This window comes from Triticum urartu, chromosome 2A, assembly GCF_056163025.1.
Source record: "Triticum urartu cultivar PI428250 chromosome 2A, HENAU_Tu73, whole genome shotgun sequence".
NCBI classification, from domain to species: domain Eukaryota; kingdom Viridiplantae; phylum Streptophyta; class Magnoliopsida; order Poales; family Poaceae; genus Triticum; species Triticum urartu.
In genome coordinates, this window is record NC_141874.1 from 488,042,823 (window position 1) to 488,068,988 (window position 26,166).

A 26,166-nucleotide genomic window follows, 5' to 3' on the forward strand; every position below is an offset into this window, starting at 1 on the left:
CCCGATAGGGCACATCCTATTTGCCGCACACGGGCGACGAAGGGTCGAGCCTTCTCTGAAGGGCAGGTATGAAGGGGCCAGCCCAAGTGTCCTTCCTTGGCTGGCTGTTTTTTCTGTGTTTGTTTTTTTCTTCCTTTTTTATCTAATTACACAAATTTAAAATTTTCAAAATATGTTCGAAATTACAAAAGAAAAATCAAAAAGTGTTCCAAATCCCTTGTTTTGTTCATGATTTCATAAATTGTTAACATCTCCCTCTCAAAAAATCGCAATTTCAAAAAATAGTCACATTGTTGGGAAAATTTGTTCATGTTTAAAAACATTGTCATGTTTTTCAAATTTTGTTCACTTTTCAATAAAAAATTCATAATTCAAAAAATTGTTCAGATTTCGAATTTTGTTCAGAATCTCAAAAACATTCACATTTTAGAAAGATTTTTTTCATGTTTTTTAAATTTTGTTCACAATTCAAAATGTTCGGAATCCAAAATTTGTTCGGCATTTCAGAAAATGCTCACATTTTTCTGAAAAAAAATGTTCATACTTTTAATATAAAGAAATAGCTTCCCACAAAAAAAAGCAGCTTCCTTGGAAAATTGGGCCGGCCCATTTGTCATTCAGCGAAGGCACTCCTGACGCACATAGCGTCAACTAGGACTAGGAGCTCTCTCCCGATTGGACGAGCCTCAAAGCAACGCCAATAACGAGCGGGCAAAAGGCCAAAAGCATCGGCGAATCTCTCCACCTATTATTCCGTTCCGAACTTCCCGATCCAACGCTTCTCCCGACGCGGGACGTTACTATTAGCACCACCTGCACTAACGAACTCCGTCCTCAAAAAAGAAACAAGAAAAGGAATCCATCTTGCAGCAAAAAAAAAAAGCTTGATTTCGATCCACCAAAGCAAAGCCCTTCCTCAATAATAAGAGTCCAAAGCAAAGCCGTCTCGTCTCATCCACAGACACCATCCCCATGGCAGCAGCGCTGTACTCCAGTCCGATACGAAAGCATCTCCTCCTATCCTTTAACGGCCACACCACTTCCACCCAAACCGAAAAGCCGTGTGTGGCTGCGACCAGACCAGACACGCACACGCGCCAATCAATCCCCGGCCCGGCCCGAGAGAGAGCCCGGGCCGGCACGTGACCGAAACGGCCATCGGCGAGGATCTGTACGGCCACGCCAAAACGACGATCTCCTATGTCACGTAACGGAGAGTAACACCGGTCCGTGCATATATAGATGCGCTCCGCCCGTCCACCCCCCACCGATCTCGCGCCGCGCCCAGGTAACAGCAAAACGATCCGACTCCTCGCCGAGGGACGGAGGGAACATAGATAACAGACCAACGAAGCCAGAGAGATACAAGGAAGCCAGGCCAACGAGATACGCGCGAGCGCGAGGAGGAGGAGGAGCCAAGGCGAGTTAGTTGTGCCGTCAGGTGAGCGGGCGCCTTCCGTGCCGCACCCCCCCGCACGCGCTTGTTGCTTTCTTCGCTCCTGTTCCTGTTCCGCCGTGGGGAAAGTGGAGGTGATCCGTCCATCCATGGCCAATGCAGGGGCGTGCGGCGGCCGGCGGAGCGCGGCCGGGATGGGCGTCTACGAGCTCGTCCGGAGCGAGGACGCCGCGGGCCCCGCGCTGGATCTGGAGGCCGGCCGCTGCGGCCCCGCGCCGCCGGCCAAGGCGTCTCCGCCGGCGCCGCGGCAGCAGCGGCTCGTCTCGCTCGACGTCTTCCGGGGAATCACCGTGCTGGTACGTGCCGCCAACAACAAGTCCCTCCCCGCTTTCAGTTCGTTTTACGGGAATCACGTCTTTCTCGCCCTTCTTTGCCAAATCGAATTGCTTCCCGCGTGGGCCTTTTATTTTCTTTTCATTTTTCTCCGCCGCGATTGATTTCGCAGCACCCCTTCAACCAAACACATCATCCTTGGTGCCACCGCCAGCCAAACGTAGATGCTCCATGAATCATGATGCGGCATGCTGGCTACTCATTGCCGGCCTTCTTCCCTTTCCCCTTTTTGTCTCCACTTAAACTAGAGTAACCAAAAGAAAGCAGAGTTGATTGAACCAACCACATGATCACTAGTAGTACAAGATTTTCGCTTCAGGGAGCATTACTGCTGGCCAGCGAGGCTCCTGTACGGCCGGCATGACAAGTTGTCTGAGTTATAGTCATTGCTGCCACCGGCGTATGATTGCCTAGCTCAGCTCTGCTGGGTGGCTCGTCTTCAAGCTCCAGCTCCGACTGCCTATGTTTGCTAGTACTGCTCTACCTCTAAAGATAGCCATTGTGGCCATGCATTATGGTGACAAGACAACACGTCTTGATAGCCATTTTAAAGATCATTAAACGACAGTTATGCGACGCATCCTGATATGCTTCTTTACAACTGACACCACCGGCCTGGCTCGTCAGATAATGAAGAGTTAATCCGATCGCCGGGCCGCCAAATGGGTTTCGAACCGTCGGTGCTCGCTAGCCGGTGGTGGCCCACCGGCTCGCAGTAGGAAAATACCCTAGTTGCAGGCGTACGGAAATTCACCAGCTGTTGGACCCGAGACTGCACACGGCAGAATTCATGCGGTAGTAGTATATACCCTGTGTTGCTGTATTGCTTCCGTACCTGAATTTGTTGGATACGGAAATAAAAGTGGAAAGAATGTCAACTCTAGCTCACCGCTCCATGTTATGTTAGCTAGGGCTAGTAGATAAGTTGATGAGCGCATGTATGCTCATAATTGGTACTTAGAAAAGGATATCGTGTACGTACAGATGCAGCTGACACGACACTGATTTCTAATAGTAGATCCCTCGAAATAAAATTTCCAATAGTAGAGATGTAGAACTCGTGAGAGCGAGCAACACAGTGCACACGGGCCAGGCGAGAGAATTGGTAAAGGCGACGAAGGAGTCGAATATCAAGGGTGGAAGAATTCAGAACAAGATGAATAGTACAGTTCGTTTTCAAGAGATGCATATTTACAGTGTGTTGATGCACCTTTTTGTGCTTTTGAAAGGGTCTGCCGTTGTTCAGGTCTAAACCAATTCAGAAATTTGCAACTTCCATTTTAGTGAAAAAGAATAGCACAATTGTCCGCGGACGTGGCCGGACGCCTGCGGGCGTATAAGGTTTTTGTCTAGTCCGGCTATAGATGCTCTTATAAAAGTTAATTGAATCATTTTTGAAACGGGAAACACATTTTAGGGTGTGGTTGGGTGTTTGATCGGATTTGGCGCGTGGGCACAAAAGGTGAAGAATGTTAGGTACGTACAGATGCCTAGTTTATAGAGGGGGTGGTGGAAATTGTTGCATCTGTGGAGGTGTGAGGATCACGTCTGATAGCGAGCCAATATTCCCCTACCCTGGAGGACGCATGGCGCATGCGTCGTCGGCTGTTGGCGCCTCACGTCGAGTCGAGACAAGCCCATGAGACGGGCCGCGCCTTTAGCATGTGACGCGCTCTCTCGCCGTCGCACCGCAAGCGATCTGTCCAGTCCGTCGATCACCCCCGCTTTACATCACGCGGTGGCGTGGCGGTGTCCGGTGTCCATCGACCGGCCAAGGCCGGGTCGCCAACTGCCAAAGCAACGGCTGCTTAGTCGTAGTGGGTGCGACGTTGTTGGCGGGTGACTAGGTCGCACTGACAGATGGATGCACCGTCGCTGTAGAAAAGAAGACAAGACACCCCGGCCGGACGCGTGAACGAGCCAACAGCACGGCCGGGTCGGACGAGGTTCCTTCCGGCCGGCGGGGCGACGGGCGCAGCTGCCTCCACATGGCCACCGCCGTGCCCTCGCCGCTTGTTTTCTTTTCTTTTCTTTTCTCTGTCGTTGCTTGCTTGGCCCGCGACGCGTCGATCGGGAGGCCGACACGCGCCGCTCCACCGGCACAAAGCCAGGGTGCTGATTCGCCAGGCCCGGGCGACTGTGGGAGAATCTCGCTGTGTTTATTGGACGTTGGTACGTACGAGCACGAGCACGAGCAAGCGGCAGCTGTGTGGCTTGGCTTGGACCGGCCCGGGGGGCTGTCCCTGGCGTGCAGATCGTGCAGCCTTGATATGGCTGTCCTACCTGCGGCGGTGGGGTTTCCCCTCCTTTTGAAGGTTCGCGTCACTGGAGACCATTAGTTTTCTCAGCTTCGGTTGCCCTGACCGCGAAACAAGGGTAAACGTCGGTGTCACACTAACGCGGCCGCGCAACCGTGCGCTGTGACGGTGCCTGGGGCTAATGGGAGGCACCATCACCACACACGGGCAAGATAACATATAATTGTCATCCCTGGGTAGTGAGAACTAGCTCTAGCTAGCTGACCTACTTAAGTGAAGATCCAGTAAGCTGGAACTGAGAAGCACAAAAAGGAGGCAAACACGCATCAGGGAGAAGTAGGAGTGAACAACTATATCACTGCTAAACAAGATCTACTGTCGGTGTCGCCGCGGTCGCGCGTGCTGACCCAGCAGTTGAGATCCACTCAAGGCCTCAACTCAACTCAAAGTGCAAAAACGCAAGCAACCTTTTGATGTCATGTGGTCGATTCATGGTCCTGTTCTGTTTAAGCCAACTCTTGAAAGTTAGTAACACGGTAGCTTGATTAGGTGCGACCTTTTCCTCCCGTCAAAAAAATTAGGTGCGACCTTTTCCTTGTTGTGTCGTGTCGTGCTCCAGAAATGATGAATGATCAGTGGCTGCTACAGTGGCTAGGTAGGAAAGGAGCAAGCTAGCCGGGATGGCACGACACATATAGGTAGAATAGCAGTGTACATCTTTAGATGAGATCCCAAGGTCACATCCTGTGTAGCCGGTCCAAACGTGGGAGATGGCAACGCCCCAACCAATTCTTCCCTGGGAAGACAAGGCTGTCCAATGGACCGAAAATGACAGCCCTGTGTGGAGACTGAAGAGTACCACACGTATGCACACAGCCTTCCAAATCCAAGTGATTGGCTAGCTATGTCCAGCCCAGAGGGTGAGCCATGCCTTGTCTGAAAATGACGAAACAACCCATTCGTGCCTGAAAATACGCAACTTTATTACTGCTATGATGATCAATTGCCTGAACAATGAGGCAACGGCTACGCATTGTTGGGTTGCCGCCCCACTGTGTTCCGTCTACTCCAATTCACCTCTACCTCTACTACGTGAAAGTGAAAGCTAAGCAATGCCACGGCAGAATAGATGGATTAATTAGGAGTGTAATTAACAGTAAGCTGCCTTCCAAAGGGAGAAGAAGGTTAGGTTCCCGTCGCTGTAGACCGTCTCTCCTCTCCACCCACTGGTTTTATTTACTACCCACATGCGGACTTGGTAAGTTGCGTCTACGCTGAGAGTTACGTTGTCCTTCTGAGTTGTGGCCTCGTAGATGTCTCAGGACGAAGCGATCGTGGCCAGTCACATTGGCCGAGCGTGCGTGCCACGAAACTTGCAGCCGGTGGTTCCATTCGATTCCTACTTACTTCCACCATACGATCTTTTTTTTTTGGAAAACTCTTCCACCATACGATCGACCTTGGTGTTGCCGTGGCGTTGTCCATTACTTTCTGGACGTATCTTCCTTCTCTTCCTATGGTAATAAAATAAAATGACCGCAGGTCGCTTGCGTGTTCTCACAAAAGAAAGAGAGAATGGCAATAACACAGGGTGAGAAATTCAGGTGTGTTGGGTTGATGTTGCCGGTGAGGAATTCAGGCATGCTGCTTCTTGCAATCATGCACTCGATTTTACTGTAGGCGGGCTTAATCATGGGGCTTTCTTTCTTCCCGGATAGAATATTTGTTTTCCGAGATGAAATGCATGTGGAGATTGAATCTGATGCCAGAGCCAGACCACCATATATAATGCGAAGCTGTAACCATCACCTACCAGCATCATGTTCCTTTGTCTCCTCGGATTTATATAGCTGTGGTTTTTTAAGACGTAATTATGCAAGAACCACGAAAATTAGTGCTAAAGTAACATTGCAGGAGTGGAAGCATATCTGATTAATTACGTCTGATGGTTATTTTTTCTCTAGCATGATTGGATCTGGGTCTGTAACAAGTGGGGGTACGTCTGATGGTTGGTTAATATAGAAAAGTCTCCAGTATATATATGTGCAGATGCTTGTTTTAGACAGTGGAAAGTTCTTACTACTACTCCATCTGTCCCGTAATATAAGAGCGTTTTGACACTTCACTAGTGTCAAAAACGCTCTTATATTACAAGACGGAGGGAGTAGTCTCTTAGGAAAAGGTAGAACAGAAACATTTGTTACTACATGGAATGCACAGTACAGCTCTATATACTGAACAGAAAATCATTCTGTACCGAGCCTTTCTGATCTGTTGACAAAATGAGTGAAACCAAGGTTAACTGTTGTTTTCCTTGCTGCAGCTTATGATTATCGTGGACGACGCTGGATCGTTTCTTCCGGCAATGAACCACTCTCCTTGGGAAGGTGTAACCATAGCTGATTTCGTCATGCCTTTTTTCCTTTTCATCGTTGGGGTTGCTCTAGCTCTGGCGTACAAGGTACACACTGATTGATTAACAACACGACCGTGACATTTACTTTCGTTTTCTCAAGCTAACACCGGTGTGACATTCACGAATTGCTGTTGCTTCCACCTAATTGCGTCATCTCGTGATGCGTGCAGAGAGTGCCGGATAAATTGGATGCAACTCGAAAGGCAACACTTCGTGCACTGAAGCTCTTCTGTGTTGGTCTTGTTCTGCAAGGTACGTATTAATTAGGATTGTTCTTGAACTTCGACATAATGTTGATGTTTAATTTCTTTTTCTGCTATGATGCACAGGTGGATTTTTTCATGGAGTTCGTAGCCTTACTTTTGGGGTTGATATTACACAAATACGTTTGCTGGGTATACTGCAGGTAAGCAGCATATATATGCATTACATTATTCTGCATCAACAGTTCAACTAGATGTGGGATGACTGATGATTTGTGGCGCCTGCTTGGTTGCAGAGAATCGCAATAGCTTATCTTGTTACAGCACTCTGTCAGATTTGGCTCAAGGGAGATGATGATGTAGATTCTGGACTTGATTTGATCAAGAGATACAGATATCAACTGTGAGTTCAAACCTTTAAGAATCCAAAAAAAATCACTGATCCACATGACATATATAGATGACTTAGTATGAGCAAGTTGTGTTTCTGAAATTACCATTTGCTATTGTTCTGCTAGACTCGCAGGCTTACTCATCACAATCACCTACATGGTTCTCTTGTATGGTACCTACGTTCCTGACTGGGAGTATCGGATATCAGGTCCTGGTTCCACAGAGAAAACGTTCACTGTAAGTTCCACTTTCACTTATTTTTTTCATGCTAAGAATATATCTAGCAGTATTATAGATGACAGTAGAACTACCCGCAAAAAAACAGATGAGAGTAGAACTGATGAGCTTCAAAATCGTAACTTATATCAGGTCAAATGTGGTGTACGAGGTGACTCTGGGCCAGGCTGCAATGCGGTTGGCATGATTGACCGCAAAATCTTAGGCATCCAGCATCTCTATGGTCGACCGGTTTATGCGCGATCCCAGGTTCTAATAAATTCAAGAGCTTGCATAATGCTTACTCGTCACCTTCATTCAGTCTGTATTAACTCCTCTCTCCTGTGACAGCAATGCAGCATTGATTCACCGCAAAATGGGCCACTCCCTCCTGATGCACCCTCATGGTGCCAGGCCCCTTTTGATCCTGAAGGGCTTCTCAGGTCAGAAAAACTCATGATTCCTTCAGAGTTTATCTCTTCTAGCTGTAACGTGAGTTCTGTGCCAAGGGTAAATTCTGATTGTTTTTTTCCCGTAAACAGTTCTGTGATGGCCATCGTCACCTGCTTGATCGGTCTCCAATACGGGCACATAATTGTACATTTTCAGGTGAAATGTCTGCTTTCCATTTGGTGAGCACTTGATCTTCTGGATGAATGCAACATATTCTGAATTTCTCCATCTCTATCCTTCATTGCAGAAACACAGGGAAAGAATCATGCACTGGCTTGTCCCTTCCTTCGGCATGCTCGTCCTGGCCTTCGCAATGGACTTCTTCGGTAAGGATATCGTCATCAGTTAACACTCCATTCCTGATTATCCTGGGCAATGACATTGACCGCACTATCACTATGCTGATGATCTCTGCAGGAATGCATATGAATAAGCCATTGTACACCGTAAGTTACACTCTGTGCACCGCTGGTGCTGCGGGGCTCCTCTTCGCGGGGATCTACACACTGGTCGACCTCTACGGGTACCGTCGCCCGACTATCGCCATGGAGTGGATGGGGATGCATGCCCTGATGATATTTGTCCTGATTGCGTGCAACATTCTACCCATCTTCATTCATGGCTTCTACTGTGGGGAGCCCAATAACAACCTTGTAAGCTTTTGCAGATGACCCACAGCTTTTCAGTCGAGCTTTCAATGTATGATAACGTAAATTGGAATATAAAGAACTAACACATTCTGCTCTGTGTTTGCAGTTGAAGTTCATTGGGATTAGGGCATGATCTGTATATGGTGGATCGAGCTATAGGGAGACACGGGAGACACATATAGAGATATTTTAGGACCCTATTTGCACAGAGATTTCGAGAGATGAGTGCAGGCCTAGTTTTGCAATATGGTCATAGCTTCATCACCATCCTGTGTAACTGCCTGTTCGACACGGCAGGGAACAGTTGCTGTTGCACAGGTTGTTTTCTCTGAGTGCTCTATGTATATGGCAAAGAAGCTTTGTGTATAGATGACAACAATGCGATTCAAGAGAAATATATAGTACGTACATAGATTAATTATCAGTTCCAAACACGTCTACTGCATTTGCATTCAACTTGGTCTGGACATCATAATCCTAGGAGCCTGGGATATTTGGACAGGGAGATGATTTGGGGCATTGCACCCACACATCCAATCTGACGACAAAGTTCAGGTAAGAGATATCGAGAGATTGCCTTGTTTGTCTTTTTCTTTTTAAATGAAGGCTTCTATTACTCCGGCATCTGCATCATATGTACAGTATATAATCAACCTTATTGCATTTATTGCTTATAAATAAAATCGAACTTTGAAGCCTATCGCTGAACGCTCTAAACACTCAGCCTAACTGAACACTCTAAACTTTCAGAAGCTAAAGAGGGATAAACTTAAAAAACGTGAACCAACTAAGATGGACATGCTAAAAAGACCATTCTAAACACTGGGAAGCCTATCACCGACACGCACATCAGCCAACTGGTACACAAAGTAGCACTAGCATGCAGCAAGGAATTTTTTTTCTTACCAAAAAGACTACATTATTTATGCATAGTCAGATAGACCAGAACACACCGCAGTGCCCCCAATCAATACAAGGATCTCAAAGATTTATCAATCCCACATAACCAAGACCCAAAAGTATACGTACTGCTACAAGGCAGAGTGATATTAAAGGTTAAATACATAGCTTGCCGAGCAATGCGCGCCACACAATAATCAGATAAGAGAAGTTGAATGGTTTCTCATTCATAACAGAAAATGGATAAAGCAGGCGAAAGCCATTTTTTTTGAACTGGAGGCGAAAGCCATTTTTGGTAACAGAAGCTACAATAAGTATCCCCTTGCCACATTTTGTTACAACTAGATCATCGATGGCGCGCATTGCTGCGCCCGTCTTTTTTAATACTGAATGTTAAAGTATAGATGCAACGATGTGTAGGCATCTTGTTTCAAAGTTAACTATATGTATTTATGTACAAAATTATTTTACCTGAAAGTTAAAGCAGTTGTAGTATATACTATAAAGGATTTTGATTTTTTGTGAATTTGTAGCATAAGATGGTCATTATAATAGACCAAAGGCCATTTGCAGAAGGCTAGTATTTTTTTTTTTTGTCAAAATCATGATGTCAAGATCTTCTTGGTCTTTAGGTACCAAATTTTGACTTGGTTGGCTTTATGCAAACAAAAGGATGACAGAACATCAGAACTGATTTGGAATGCGCAATGGAGACGCCTGTATTCAGTTCAAAAAATAGAAAACATTGACATTAACAGAGAAGCTGACGTGCAAACAAAAAAAACAAAGAAACTACAAACCATTACTGTGCAAAATGTTCATGTACACAGTAACTAAAGACTGCTGGCTATTGGCGAGTGTTGAGAAGGTCTTCTCATTGATGAAGTTCATTGGGTGGGTATTGAACACTGCCTCCTTCTGCGGGGCGCCCACCAGCCTGACCACGCCTCACCCCTGCACTTAGACTTCATGACTCAGTATAAAGCAGAAGACACATCAATGCTCACAATGATCAAATTACAAGTGTACAGAAAACATACATCATGAACGCATTCAAAGGCAGATATCATGGCGTGGATGTGGCAAGTGCAATCCACGGCTCTGTTGCCTCCACTGTTTGTCATCTCGACAAGCACCAGGAGCAAATTCAATTGCGAGCATTTGATACAATATTGCATCCCATGAACAAATTAAGGGATTAATGTATGCTTAGGCAAAGAACTTAACATAACTATTGCTTGAAATGTGATCCTTTGGGTTTACAAAGACGGTGCAGCCAAATTTCTTAGCTGGCTTTTTTTTTTTTGCTGAAGTTCAGTGTGTGTCCATTAACATTTACCAGAAATCATTCTTTTTTCTTTTTGAAGATAACAATAGACTGTAACTTGTACATATTTTGCAGGGTTCAAGTCCACCCTGATAATACTTGATGCCCTAGCCATCCTGGCCACTTCCATAGCCTGATCATGTTAAAAAGACATAAAAGTGATGGTCATAGGGAATAATTCTTCTAAACCTGCAAGTATATTGTGTAATATAAAATATCACATGTCACATACAGCATTCTGAATCTGAACGGCATCGGAACAATACTTAAGGTTGAGGTCCGGACTAAGACGAATATTGGTTCCTGCTGATGGTGAAGCGGGATGGCACATAGTCGATCAGCATACCCCGGTTGACATTGATCCTGAGGAGGTCACAGAGGTTTACAGCGAGCACACTCCTTGCACTGGCCAGTTTACACTGGCAGGACTGGTCACGCCTTCTCTGACGCTCTCAACAATGCTGTGAGGGAAACGTAATTGGGGAAAGACTCTCGTTTAAAATATGTAAGTGTAACGACTAACACATTATTAACTGAAATGACACTACTATATAGTGAATTGACAGCAGTGATGAAAATGTGTCACTCCAAATAATCCATAAAATGTGTAGTTATGTGCGTGTGTTTTCTTGAAGAATTACTAATGAGCTAAAGAGTATGAAACAGAGCATCCATATTTTATTGATATGGGATAGAAACAGCATATGAAGAATCATGGGACAGCTTCATCACACAAGCTTTCTAGAAGTGCTTTGCTTTGTAAAATATAATTATGTCACTCTAATTAGGTTTTTTCATATTTTGCTGCAGGACTCTATGTCCTGACCTCATGATCCCACTGAATGAATAAACTTGCAACATTTATCGGTATATATTAATAATTATAAAGTTCACCAATTAACATATGGCCAAGCCAGACAACAACACCATGGATGGCAAAGAACCAATTTGACAAACACCTGACCTTCAATAATCGACAAAGATGTATATCTTTCTAAAGATCTAGCCATGCCAAATCTAAAGTAGAGAGTTACACAGAAGCATCACCAAACAGGCACACGGTAGAAATTGCATTAAAGAAAATTCACGATGAAGGTAAAAATGTGGATGGAGGGAAACCTTAGCCGAGAACCATACCGCTGGAGGATTTGCTGCAAGAGTAAGAATGGTGAGGCAATTGTATCCAGCCAGTGGCATCACGCAATGGCCCTGATTGTGTAAAAATTTCATGTTTTCTGTATTTAACACGGGCGACATGATTTTCCCCTGGATGTCGCTTGTGTAATTAGGAAAGAAATTATCCACAGGATTGTTCGGCTTTGCTCGTTTATGGATAGAAGAAGCAGAAGATATTTGGCTTTTCCTCCCTCTACGACAGCATTGCTACGTTTTTGGAACATTCTAATATACTGTTCTAAATAACCTGTTCCATATAACACAGGAACATACAATCTAAGCAAAGTGTGGCATAAGAATATGGATGGTAAGACACGAAAGATAGTAATTACCTGTCAAGCCATTGGTAATTATGAGCAGCCGAACTAAGAAAATGCCAGTACCAATTCCAACCAAGTCAGTCGACTACAACCAGCATGAACATCACCTGTATGTAATATTTTTTTTTAGAATAACAGGACATCAGGACAAGGTAATTGCCTGGTGGGAGAAAGATCACACATTAACTGAAAAGAAATACAGGGAAGCCTATCGAGCATCACGCTGAAGGATGTTCTGCTGCCGGAGCGGAAAGGGTGTGAGTGAAGACTGCTAATGAGAGGCAGCATATATACACGCACCTCTAGCCCGAAGCAGCGGAAAGGACGGAACATTACCAGCCATGAATGTGTGAAGAGAAACTGAAGAATGATTGCGCCTTCAAACCTCGGTGGAGCAGTTTCGATCAAACAAAGCGCCGGCCTGAATCGTCCGCGTGTGTCAGCTGGATCGAGCAATCCCCGCATTACCCGCGGCGGCTAGATCCCCGCATCGCTCGCGGCGGCTGGATCGAGGAGCCATTCCCTCGCGCGATCCCCGCATCTGCCGGGGCGGCAGGATCGAGCCATTCCCTCGGCTGTCCATCGCCTCTTCGCCCGATTCAGTTCGATCCCCTTGGTCTTTGCCTAATGGGCCGGCACAAAAGGCCCAGTAAACCACAGTAGTCCGATTTTTCTGCTGGAGCAGCTGCCCTTTAGGACAGTTGGGCCACGAATTTGCACGTGCGGTGGAGCTCGTAATAAGCATCAGATCCGATGGCCAGAAACGCCTCTATCACTAAAACGGACGGTCAGATATGAAGAGGACGTGAGAGGGCTGGGATTTGGCTCAGTTATACTGTCCTAAATAAGTACTCCCTCCGACTCAAATAAGTGTCTCATTTCCCAGGAACCAAACGAAAATATTTATCTTTAAATGGTAATTTAAGATGCTATAATGTTTTAGATTTGAAGCCAAAAGTATTCATTAAAGCCGAGTACCTTGAGTGCATAGAAAAAAAAACAAAAAGTGTGAAGATCCCATTCGAAAAAGTCATGGTCCATAGTTAGCTCGACATGTGTAATTGTTAGTGTAACTAGGACATGGCCCGTGCTTTGTAACGGGAGAAAACAAAACACCAAACACCCTTCCCCATTCCTTCCCCTACCAAACCCTTATCTATGATTTTGTTCATAAATGCAAATAGAGAAAATATTACATAATCAGGTTTAGTGTTATGCTAATTTCCAACATTAGCTCAAAAAGTGTATATAATTCTACTACCCTTTTTTATGTGTGTGCATTTTTCTAAGCTACATACTACCTTTTTATGAAAAATCAATACTATTTTCCTATGACTTATCATTCTAAATTGTATTTATTAAATAAAGTTTTATTATCAAATTTAGATGCGAGAAACTGATTTCTTCTGGATAGTAGTTTTCTTTTGATCTTATTTAGAATTTATGATAGAGTTGTCATATTTTGTGTGCAAGTTTGCCTATTAAAATTGTTTCTTAGTGCAACGAAATGTCTGATTCATCTTAACATCATCATAACCTCAGCATGCTATGACAACCGTGTAGATGTCTTAGCTCATAAATGAAATTTGGTGTATCTGATATTCAGTAAAGACAATGTATCCATCAAACAATGGGGCATTAGTTGTGACTTCGTTAGTTTACAAGCTTTACGCCATACATAAACGATGTATGAATATATATGTTTGGTTATGTACATATATATGCATACACGTGAAAAGATTTATTTCTTCGTCCATGCACAATTACACACTTTGGCTTGTTCGGATAGGTCCCATGTGAAAGGAATCATCATGCAAAAATTGAGTCCGCCATGTAGGCTTTCATTTGACATGTATGTGCAAAGTTTTTTTTAAAGATGTGTGTGCAAAGTTAGGTTCAAGATTGAGCCTCTATAACCCTCGTGGGCCCTCCCCTCTACATATCTCTCTACTCCCATCCCTATCATGTTCCACTCAGAGATCCGGATTGGGAGCGAGCCGCACACTACAGCTCCATTCTTTCCCATCACGCGTGCTCTCCAGTGAGCAGAGCAACACACCTCATCGGTCACCTCCTCTCGTCATCACCCCGTAGTCCGGCCACGTTCGATCACGACGACCATAGTATCTCATGGGCGTCCCTCCTCTTACTTGTAACATCCCGAGTCCATTCTATCCTGAATCACTATGCAATGTTTGTTTATATTTTTTTGCATTTGCATTTCATTATGCCATTAAATATTTCACACGATTTTTTTGAAGTAAATCCAAATGAGTTTGAATTTAACTTATTCAATCTGTGTGAAACTTTTCCTCTGATCTCTCCATAATCACTATTATAATGTTTTTTAATTTTATTCCTGCATTTGCATTTCATCATGCCATTAAATATTTCACACCAAATTAAATCTACGAACATTCCATATAATGTATTTTATTTAATTGCTTTTCCAATTTCCATTCCAGCCTTCTCCGAAATCCCTTGCCTTTTCTACTTCCTGCCCCCAAAACTTTGTCCAAAATATTTTATCACTTTCTTAAGCTACACCAAAAACACTCCTAAAGCCTAGATCTAATTCAAACCCATTTGAAATAAATGCAAATGGGTTTGAATTTAACTCACCCAATTTGTGTGAAACTTCCTCTGTGGGACTAAGTATAAATCATGGACACCACAGGAAAAGTTTCGTATTTGTACATGCGCCTCCATCATTGTCTCTTTTCCTAATTTTTGTATTCTGTAAATGGCAAAAGAGAGAAGAAAATGGGAAAGAGAGAGCCAATCAGCCCACTAAGGCCCAGCCGACACTTATCTTACCCCCGATCCCCACTCGTCTCCACTCCCTCGATCCCGTCCTCTCGATCCCCAGCGCCGCCACACAGAGGAGCGGGAGCCCCGCGCACCGTGCCTCTGGTTCCACCCGCCGGCGCGACCAACAGCGCCATGGTCGTCGCCGCCCTTTGCTAACCTACCTCCCTCCTCCGGCCATCTCCGCCGCCAGGGCCCTCTCTGCACCTACCCCCGATCCCCACTCCTATGTTTCATCCCGCCAGCGACCAGCGCCATGGCCGTCCTTTGCTGTTCTCCTACCTCCTCCGGCCTCAGGCCATGTCCGTCGCCATCTAAACCTATCCAACCTCCACTCCTCAGACATCCCACCGACGACCAGCCACCGCCCTTTGTCGTTCTCGTTCTATGTTTGTTGACTCGGGATGCTAGTTGTTGATATTACAGACAATTTACATACGTATATAAATTGATATGATTCCGTGCAACCGATCGAGGTGGTATTATTAAACCCGAGTGAGGTAGAATACGTGAGCGTCGTGCGTGTAGAGGCCCAATGAGACGATATGGCCCAGGCGGGAAATTTAGTTGCAGCTCTTTAGCGAGATACGGATCATGTGGATGGACAAAATTTTAGTTTCACCTCAGATCTTTTCCTAATAATAAAGCACAGGCATCCCCAAATTAGTACCATCTCGTTTATATTACGATTTTGTTTGTACAAATCGTAAAAACGTATTATGACATAAGAAGAAAGCGCATTGTGACGATGAACCCGACAAAATCAATCTGTGCTTTATTATTAGAGAAAGATTTTATTCCAATCCGCTACATATGGACTAACGAGAGCCCTACGAAGTTTACCCATGGGTTCGCTACTCCTATTATCACAAAAAAAGTGGCATCCCTAAGAGGAACAATATTATATAACTAGGGTACATAATCGAAAGAGGCTTATCCTAGATCCACGTATCTTCCTAGAATTTAATTGGTTCGGCATTCCCTACTGTAGGATCAAAAGTATGGGGGGTGATTAGAATACTTGACCAAATAAAAACTTATCATTTTTCCAATTTTAGTTATAGGCAAGTTTTAACAATTCTACCAAGTCAAGCAACACCCTAGACATGCAAGTCTAAGAGTTGTGCAGCGGAAAGTAAAAACTTTGCATATGAACGTAAAGAAGGGATCGGAGAAATCAAAAGCAAAGAAGACACAATGATTTTTGGCGTGGTTCCGATAGTTTGTGCTATTGTACGTCCACGTTGATTGGAGACTTAAACCCACGGAGGGTAACGACTGTGTGAGTCCACAAAGGGCTCCACCCACGAAGGGTCCACAAAGGACTAGCCTCACTCGGGGTAGATCTTCATGAAGTAGGCGATCTCCTTGCCCTTACAAACTCCTTGGTTCAACTCCACATGATCTTGGAGGCTCCCGAGTGGCACCTAACCAATCTAGGAGACACCACTCTCCAAAAGGTAATAGATGGTGTGTTGATGATGAACTCCTTGCTCTTGTGCTTCAAAAGATAGTCTCCTCAACACTCAATCACTCTCTCACAGATTTGGCTTTGGTAGGAGAAGGATTGAAGTGGAAAGCAACTTGGGGCGGGGAGGCTAGAAATCAAGATTCAAATGGTTTGATTGGAATGCCTTGATCTCAACACATGAGTAGGTGGTTCTCTCTTAGAAAATGAATGGTGGAAGTGTAGGCACATTCTGATGGCTCTCTCACAAATGGAGAAGGGGATGGAGGGGTGATACGTCTCCAACGTATCTATAATTTTTTTATTGTTCCATGATGTTATATTATCATTCTTGGATATTTTAAAATCATTCTATAGCAACTTTATATCATTTTTGGGACTAACCTATTGACATAGTGCCCAGTGCCAGTTGTTGTTTTTTGCTTTTGTTTACTTCGCAGAAAATCAATACCAAACGGAGTCCAAACACAACGAAACTTTTTGGAGATTTTTTCTGAACTAGAAGACACAAGATGGGCCAAAGAGGTACCAGAGGGGTGCCCCGAGGGGGGCACAACCCACCTGGGCATGCCTGGGGGCCAGGCGCGCCCTGGTTGGTTGTGCCCACCTCGGTGGCCTCCCGCACCGCCTCTTTGCTCTATAAATACCCCGAAAATCCAAAAACCCTAGGGGAGTCGACGAAACACAATTCCAGCCGCCGCAAGTTCTAGAAACCACAAATCCAATCTAGACACCATCACGGAGGGGTTCATCATCCTCATTGGTGCCTCTCCAATGATGCGTGAGTAGTTCATTGTAGACCCTCGGGTCCGTAGTTAGTAGCTAGATGGCTTCCTCTCTCTCTTTTTCTTGTGATTCTTAATACAATGGTCTCTTGGAGATCTATTTGATGTAACTCTTTTTGCGGTATGTTTGTTGGAATCCGATGAACTTTGAGTTTATGATCAGATCTATTTTAAAGTTATTTGAGTTTTGATCTCTTATACGCATGATTGCTTATAGCCTCGTATTTCTTATTCGAATCTTTGGTTTAGTTAGGCCAACTAGATCAATTTTTCTTGCCATGGGAAGAGGTGCTTTGTGGTGGGTTCGATCTTACGGTGCTCAATCCCAGTGACAGAAGGGGACATGACACATATGTATCGTTGCTATTAAGGATAACAAGATGGGGTCTATTCCTATATGAATAGATCTTGTCTACATCATGTCATTGTTCTTATTGCATTACTCCATTTCTCCATGAACTTAATACACTAGATGCATGTTGGATAGCGGCCGATGTGTGGAGTAATAGTAGTAGATGCAGGAAGGAGTCAGTCTACTAATCTTGGACGTGATGCCTATATAATGATCATTGCCTGGATATCATCATAATTATTTGAAGTTCTATCAATTGTCCAATAGTAATTTGTTTACCCGTCGTATGCTATTTTTCTCGAGAGAAGCCACTAGTGAAATCTACAGCCCCCGGGTCTATTCTTTATCATATTTGCCTTTGAGATCTATTTTTATTCGCTTTTATTTTCTGATCTATTAATCCAAAAAATCCAAAAATACCTTGCTGCACTGTTTTGTTGTTTATTTTATTTCGCGTTTCCGCGAGATCTATTTATCCAATCTACTACAAATGTATTTATCTTTTTACCTGGGAGGGATTGACAACCCATCTTACACGTCGGGTTGCAAGTATTTGTTCTTTGTGTGCAGGTACCGTTTACATAGTGTTGTGTGGTTCTCCTACTGGTTTGATAACCTTGGTCTCATCACTGAGGGAAATACCTGCCGTAGGTGTGTTGCATCATCCCTTCCTCTTTGGGGGAAATACCGACGTAGTTCAAGCCGCATCAAAAGGAATTTCTGGCGCCGTTGCCGGGGAGACATCATCAACATCTATCAGGTTCCTTATCAAAAATCTCATCTCCTTACAATTTACATTATTTGCCATTTGCCTCTCATTTTCATCTCCCCCACTTCACAAAAATGTACCATTTTATTCGCCCTCTTTTCCGTTCGCCGTTTTCTCGTCAGATATGTTTTTGTGTGCAATTTTGTTTGTCACCTTTTATCATTATGGATAGTTCTTCCTCTATTGCGTGCACCCCGAGGACGAGGTTCTTAAATTCAAACAAAGGGGAGGGGAGAATTTAAATGATGCTTGGTATAGGATTTGCAATGCTCATAATAGATCTGTTCGTAAGCAATCTATCGTTGTTCTTCTTCGCTGTTTTATGTGGGCATCACTACTTGGCATAGATTCGTCCTTGATATGATTACTGGTGGGAATTTCTTGATGTGTCCTTCTCTAGATGCTTTTAATGCTATGGGAAATCTTGTGGGTTCACCACCTTTTATGATTAATGAAACAACTTTAACTCTCGAGCATGTTATGGAAAGGCTAGATGCCATTGAAAAGAAAATGCTCACTAAAGAAATATTGAAAAAATAGATAAAAGGATGCACAATCTTGCTAATAGGATTGGGTCAAAAGCGGGGGACATTCTTAAGGTACTAAAAGAAAAAGAGCCCTCATTCAGCGAGAGAATAGAGGAGAGCCCCGCTAGAATGGATAAGTTGGAAGGAATTTTTAGTAATCTAAGCACGGCTTTTTCTTTCGCTAAAACTATTGAGAAAACTCCCATAAAATTTGGAAAGATTACTCGAGTCACTAAAAACAAGGGTGGGACTTCTAATAGTAACAAAGAAGATCTTAAGATGATTAGTATCCACCCCGATTTTATCGAAAGTGATAAAAGACCCTATTTGCAAGAGTGAATTTTTCAAACTTGTTCCTAGGAGTATTGTTATTGAAAAATTTTATGCTAAATCTTGGCAAAATTTTAAGTGTTTTATTGAGGAGTTGGGAACTAAAGATGACAGCACTTAGATCTATGTATTATGCCTAGCTAGGGGCATAAAACGATAGCGCTTGTTGTGAGGCAACCCAATGAATAAAATTTATTTTTGACTTTTCTTTCTGTTCTTGAGTGTTTTCACAAGTATGCTACCGTTATGATTGTGTTTTTTATGTTTTAGTTAGTGTTTGTGCCAAGAAAAGCCTTTGAGATCATGTTGGGTGATAGTTGATTTGATCTTGTTGAAAAACAGAAACTTTTGCGCCTAGTAAAACAATTTTAATTTTTCACAGAAGCGCGATAAAATCCTGAATTTTGCACATAAGATTGATATAAAAATTTCCCATGTTGCCCCGGCTTTTCAGAATTTTTGGAGTTACATAAGCATTCAAAGTTTTCAGATTGCTACAGACTATTCTGTTTTTGACAGATTCTGTTTTCTTTGCGTTGTGTGCTTATTTTGATGAATCTATGGTTTGTATTGGAGGGTATAAGCCATGGTAAAGTTGGAATATAGTAGATATAATGCAAAACTAAAATATGAATGGGTTTGCAACAATACTTAGAGTAGTAATTTGCTTTGTTACACTAACGAATCTCACGAAGGTTTTGTTGAGTTTTGTGTGATTGAAGTTTTCAAGTTTTGGGTGAGATCACGATGGATGAAGGAATAATGAGTAAGAAGAGCCTAAGCTTGGGGATTCCCCATGGAACCCCAAGTTATTATCCAAAGAGGAACACGCAACTAAGCTTGGGGATGCCCCGAGTGGCATCCCCTCTTTCTTCTAGCGACCATCGGTATTTTACTTGGAGCTATATTTTTATTCGTCACATATCATGAGTTTTGCTTGGAGCGTCTCGTGTTATATGAGTTTTGCTTTTTGTGTCATCTATCCTTGCTGAACACACCTATTTGGGAGAGCCAAAATTATGCTATGATTTGTTAGAATTGCTCTACGTGCTTCTTCTACCTCTTGAGCACTGCGTTGGTTTTCCCTTGAAGAGGAAAGGGTGATGCATCAGAGCAGCGTAAGTATTTCCCTCAGTTTTTTTAGAACCAAGGTATCAATCTAGTAGGAGGCCACGCACGAGTCCCTCGCACCTACACAAACAAATAAACTCCTCGCAACCAACGCGATAAAGGGGTTGCCAATCCCTTCACGGTCATTGTCGGTGGCAAAACCGGCGGATCTCGGGTAGGGGGTCCCGAACTGTGCGTCTAGGCCGGATGGTAACAGGAGGCAAGGGACACGAAGTTTTACCCAGGTTTGGGCCCTCTTGATGGAGGTAAAACTCTACGTCCTGCTTGATTAATATTGAAGATATGGGTGTTACAAGAGTAGATCTACCACGAGATCAGAGAGGATAAACCCTAGAAGCTAGCCTACGGTATGATTGTATGTTGTGATTGTTGTCCTACGGACTAAAACCCTTCGGTTTATATAGACACCGGAGAGGGTTAGGGTTACACAAGGTCGGTTACAAAGGAGGAGATATCCATATACGTATTGCCTAGCTTGCCTTCCAAGCCAAGTAGAGTCCCATCCGGACACAAGACGAAGTCTTCAATCTTGTATCTTCATAGTCTATCAGTCCGGCCAATGGAGATAGTCCGACTGTCCGGAGACCCCCTAATCCAGGACTCCCTCAGTAGCCCCTGAACCAGGCTTCAATGACGATGAGTCCGGCACACAGTTGTCTTCGGCGTTGTAGGGCGGGTTCCTTCTCCGAATACATCACAGAAGAATTTGAATACGAGGATAGTGTCCGACCCTGCAAAATAAGTTCCACATTCCACCGTAGAGAGAATAATGTTTTCGCAGATCTAATCCGCTAGCTTGTTTTGGCAACATGACGTTACGCCATGGCCCGGTGATTATTCGAACCGTTTCTCTTAATCAGCTCCGCACATAACGCGAGGCGGTTTCTTGACACGTCTTACCGAAGCGGAGATCGTGTTCCCCTAATTACGGGATTCTCATTAATGCGGTTCGTGGGTAACCCAACCGTGTCTAGGACTCCTAGATTATAGGTAAGTCCTAAACGGCTACAGAGAGGACGCTTGATATTCACCCTCTTTATAAGGGGACAAGGTTTTCGCTTTTTTCCCTCCCGTGCTCAATCAAACCCTTCCCCCGCCTCGAGTTCTAACACCCAAAGCCCAGGTCAGGTGCTCCGGATCTTCAACCATGTCTGGATCCAGCCTTCAAGGCCGATGGACGCCCTCCTCTGTTACGGAGGAGGACATTAAGAAGTTGAGGGAGGCCAGATATCGGACCACCGAGGTTTCGCATCGGCTGCCTGCTCGAGGGCGGGTCGTCCCTACTCCCGAACCCAACGAGAACGTTGTGTTCGTCTCCCACTTTCCCCGAGGCCTAGGCCTCACTTTGGATCCTTTCGTCAGGGGCTTGATGTTCTATTACGGGTTAGATTTCCACGATCTAGTCCCGGACTCCTTTCTCCACATCACGATATTTATTGTCGTGTGTGAGGCCTTCCTCCGCGTTACCCCTCAATTTGGCATGTGGCTCAAGACCTTTGAAGTAAAGCCGAAGATGATCGAGGGGCAACAAGCAGCGTGCGGAGGTGCATCAATAGGCAAGATGGCAGGAGTTCCATGGCCGAGAGGTTCCTTTCGAGAGGTGCCTGAATTATGGCAACGGGAGTGGTTTTATGTCACGGCTCCTAGAAGTGCCAAGTGGGCGGCTGCCCCCGCTTTCCGCTTGCCCCCCCCCACCACAACTGATGTCATGGATTAGCAGGGGTCTGAGCTGGGGTCCAGCCAAGGACGTGCCTATACTGCAAAGCCGCATCCAAGATCTCTTCGAGGGAGATTTCAATTTGGTTGCGGTAATACAAGTTATGCTGGTTCGCCAAGTCCAGCCTTGCAAACGCCGGCCCCTGCGCTTGTGGGAGTTCAACCCAGAGGGACCACGTGCCATTCCAGGTTTCCTCGGCCTGACGCACGAGGAGATGTACAAGTCATTCTTCGGACCTCAAGTGGAATGTCCGGATATCACCGAGGACATGGGACTGAGCAGTAACCGCGCCGCCGAACAAGTAAGAAATCCTCTAGCCGAACACACTATCCTTTATTCGAGGTTATTTTTGAGAGTCCGCCTTTTGACCAGGACTGGCTAACAAAGCCGAAGATGATTCGGTGTTTGGCCCCCCTCCCTGAGGGTTTGGAAAATCTGGTATTGGAGAAGATGCTCGAGGTCGCACCTTGCCCGGGGCCCTTGAAGGAAGATACCGAGGGGGATAACACGGGCGAACGCGGGCCCCCATCGCTACCCGCTCCGACCGAGGGAACGAGCGTTTCCACGAAGGAGGACGACTGGGGGAGGAAAAGGACTGCTTCCGAGGATCCGGAAGCCGAAGCCTCCAAACGGGAGAAGAAGTCTCCCACAGAGGGTCCTGCCTCAGGGGGTGCTTTTGCCGCACAAAGTTCGCGAGGGGATCAGCCCTCCAACGAGTCGTAAGTGATCCAAAATATTTTAATAGTAAGAGCATGCTATCTTTTTCTTCTGAGAAAACAACCACCGCGTATATCTTGCATTTCGGGCCTCAGCCCCTCTCAAATGAGTTCGTCTTCGGGGGATCTTCTTCCGGAGATGATGGAGAGCGAAACGCCTCCCCCGGACTCCTCCGCTCCAGAAGCGGGCGACCCCGAAGTGTCGTCGCAGAGGGCCTCTCTGGATCCGGTGAGGCTAGAAGATAGTCCCGTAGACCTCAGAAGTCCCAAGTGTCCGGCTCCCGAAGAGAGCATACGGAAGAGTCCGGCACCGCCTGGTGTGTGCTCGGACGTTCTGAGGGAGTTGGTGGGGCGAGCGGCCATCTCAGAAGAGCACCGTATGTTGATGGGTACGGTGATGGAGAGAATCTCGTCCGCTGAAAGCGGATTACATGAAGCCTTTATGAGTCTACTAACAGGCTTTGAGGTATGTGAGATAATATGTGATAGTACTGCACATGTTAGGTGTGCCCTGTGTAGATAGTAGCCCCTGAGACTCTGGTTGTCGTCGAGAATGGCGGCGGACAGAGGATTGTACTCCCAGGCAATAACCAGACTGCCTCTATGTGCAGGTGGTGGAAGCTCCGGTGGCTAGCCGGACTAATGAGTTTGCCCAATTAAAATGGCAACTGGATGCGGCAGACGCTGACATCGAGCTTGTTAACAAGAGGCTTGATGAGGCACAGGGTAAGTGTTATCATCCGGTGAACGCCACATAGTAAGAGCAGCATAATGCCAGTATCTTTAATATGTTGTGACTGCAGATGGAGCTGCCACCGTGGAAGCCTTGCGGGCGGAGCTTGCCCGAGCCAAGGAACAAGCGAGGATTAGTAATGCGGCTGCTTTGAAGGCAGCCGAAGAGTTGAAAGCCGAGAAGGCCACACATTGCGGGAGCCAGGAGAATATGGCCAAGATGGTCGTAGAGTTAAAAGACACTGCCGACCGTTGCAGGGTCCTTGAGAAAGAAAATCGAGCGAAGGCAACGGACCTTGAGAAGGCCGCGGCGGCAGACAAAGACACCCATTCTGCTATGAGAGCGAAGAAGGAGGAGCTGCGGGAAGCCGGGGATATTGCGGCTGGGAAACCCTTCATGTTACGGAGGAAGTTCGGAGATCCACGGTATGCCCCTCTGGATTGGCTGTGGAGCTCGGCAGATGCGTATATGGATTTGGCGGCGAGCGCTGCCGATGCGGCCAAGTACTTCCAAGGTCAGGCAGATCATGAAGTGGACAAGCTGTTCTGGACGCAATTCCACGTTCCAGAGCGTCCGCTTTCATTGATTGACCAGCTAGCCGAATGGGCCGAACTGAATAGGTTGTCTGGACTCGCCATGAGGTCTGTTGTGGATCAGCTATGGCCGGAAGGGCCTAAGCCGAACAGCTATTTCAGCTTAGTGCAACAGTTCCTTGATGCGGTGCCGCGCATTAATGCGATGAAGAGGTCGGCGTGTGTAGAAGGCTCGCGGATGACCCTTGCCCGTGTTAAAGCATACTGGGCGGAGATGGACGCTACCACTGTTGCGGTGCAGGGTTCGGCCATAGGCCGTGTGGCTGCCGAACACTATTTTGAGGAAGTTCTCGAGGGTGCTCGTTTAATAGAGGCCCATTGCTCGAAAAATATTATGTTTGAGTGATATGTATTCTCATTGTAAACATAATGCTTTTATGAAGTTTTTATAAGGCTATGTTTATACTTTTGCCTGAAAGTAGTATGATGCCTCCTGTGCGGCCGTTTATATATACATGTGTATAACCTGAAAGATTGCAGCCGTCGGCTTCAACCCCCACGCATATAATGCGGAGGTGCTCGCAAAAAACGCGTGTTCACACTTAACCCAACGTCTTGATCCTGATAAGGAGGTGATAGCGCAGCGAGCGAGGCAACCGGACTATAATGCTTTAACACTTTCACTTAACCATAGGAGTTTGACAGTGGGGCTACTAGATAGCCCCTGGTGGCTCCGCACTCTCCCGATCGCGGGGTGCGTATATGCCTGGCCGGAAAACGGCCCTTCGTTAAGGCGGAGGAATTCTAGCATTCTGATAGGCCATCGAGTGGTTGACCAGTCTCACGCTATATCATGACAGTCAGTTTTCGGCTTTCTCTACTGAGGCGCTCGTCCGGATGAACCAGGGCACAATCGTAGTAGTTCTCTTGGTGCTACCTTAGCCGGTAAAGCGGATCGTAAGGCACCAAAACACAGGAGCTGGGCAAACCCAACATTTGACCAAAGACAATGATTCAGAGCTGATGCATATAAGGCCGAACTCGCGACGCCGAACGCTCCCTAAGGTATTCGGTCTTTATGGTATAAACCGGGCCGAAATAGTGCCGCTTGTAAGAAGCCCCTTGTGTCCAGGTACGTGCATTATTTTTACGTGGCCACATGCCAAGACATCAGCATCCTTCTCAATTGTGCTGAGAATTCGGTGGATATGTATCAACAAGAGACAGTAAAAAAAGGTTTACGTAGGGTCTTAATCTAAAAAGAATCCTTGGAGCGGGTCCCTGCTGCACGTCTGCGCCCGTGTCTCCATTGTGCCGTATCCTGGACGGGTGTAGCACGATGATTATCTGTAAAAGAGAGGAGCTTAGCTAAAAAAGTTGTCATGCAAAAAGTAGTTTTTAAATAAACCATGTATAATTGAAGGTGAGTAAGAATTGCCACTTGTCTGCGCATGCTGAACCCCTTGTATTTGTAATAGGGGTGTGATCATTGATCCGGTATAAATTGTTGGGGAACGTAGTAATTTCAAAATTTTCCTACGCACACGCAAGATCATGGTGATGCATAGCAACGAGAGGGGAGAGTGTGATCTACGTACCCTTGTAGATCGACAACGGAAGCATTTGGTTGATGTAGTCGTACGTCTCCACGGCCCGACCGATCAAGCACCGAAACTACGGCACCTCCGAGTTCTAGCACACGTTTAGCTCGACGACGATCCCCGGGCTCCGATCTAGCAAAGCGTCGGGGAAGAGTTCCGTCAGCACGACGGCGTGGTGACGATCTTGATGTACTACCGTCGCAGGGCTTCGCCTAAGCACCGCTACAATATGACCGAGGTGGAATATGGTGGAGGGGGGCACCGCACACGGCTAAGGAACGATCACGAAGATCAACTTGTGTGTCTAGGGGTGCCCCCCTGCCCCCGTATATAAAGGAGCAAGGGAAGGAGGCCGGCCGGCCCCTATAGGCGCGCCAGGAGGAGTCCTCCTCCTAGTAGGAGTAGGACTCCAAATAGGAGGGGGAAAGAAGTGGGGAGGGAGAGGGAAAGGGGGGCGCCGCCCCCCCTCTCCTAGTCCAATTCGGACCAGGGGGGAGGAGGCGCGTGGCCCACCTCTGGCAGCCCCTCTCTCTCTCTACTAAGGCCCATATGGCCCATTACTTCTCCCGGGGGGGTTCCGGTAACCCTCCGGCTC

General features: G+C 45.8%; 1 protein-coding gene and 1 long non-coding RNA gene across 2 annotated transcripts; one reads left to right on the top strand and one right to left on the bottom strand.

Annotated features, from left to right (window-relative positions):
* The first annotated feature begins 1,223 nt into the window (after nt 1–1,223).
* Nucleotides 1,224–8,802, top strand: LOC125537988 (heparan-alpha-glucosaminide N-acetyltransferase-like protein (DUF1624)). Its single transcript, XM_048701302.2, has 13 exons — nt 1,224–1,441; nt 1,559–1,752; nt 6,371–6,508; nt 6,634–6,715; nt 6,793–6,869; nt 6,963–7,069; nt 7,185–7,296; nt 7,429–7,545; nt 7,627–7,718; nt 7,818–7,884; nt 7,976–8,054; nt 8,146–8,381; nt 8,485–8,802. Exons 2-13 carry the CDS (start codon nt 1,591–1,593, stop codon nt 8,509–8,511), a joined length of 1,296 nt encoding a protein of 431 aa, XP_048557259.1. The 5' UTR covers nt 1,224–1,441; nt 1,559–1,590; the 3' UTR covers nt 8,512–8,802.
* Nucleotides 8,803–10,058: 1,256 nt separating this feature from the next.
* On the bottom strand, nt 10,059–12,976 carry LOC125537989 (uncharacterized). The gene is made up of 2 exons (XR_007296154.2): nt 10,319–12,976; nt 10,059–10,232 (listed from the first exon to the last, which is right to left on the bottom strand). It is a non-coding gene; the product is annotated as an uncharacterized LOC125537989 (long non-coding RNA).
* Nucleotides 12,977–26,166: the final 13,190 nt, after the last annotated feature.

Excerpts from the sequence above, each read along its gene's own strand:
- LOC125537988 (XM_048701302.2), top strand. The coding sequence starts at position 1,591 with ATGGGCGTCTACGAGCTCGTCCGGAGCGAGGACGCCGCGGGCCCCGCG. Across the intron at positions 6,870-6,962 it reads GTTTGCTGGGTATACTGCAG|AGAATCGCAATAGCTTATCT; the intron begins GTAAGCAGCATA and ends GCTTGGTTGCAG. Across the intron at positions 7,070-7,184 it reads AAGAGATACAGATATCAACT|ACTCGCAGGCTTACTCATCA; the intron begins GTGAGTTCAAAC and ends TTGTTCTGCTAG.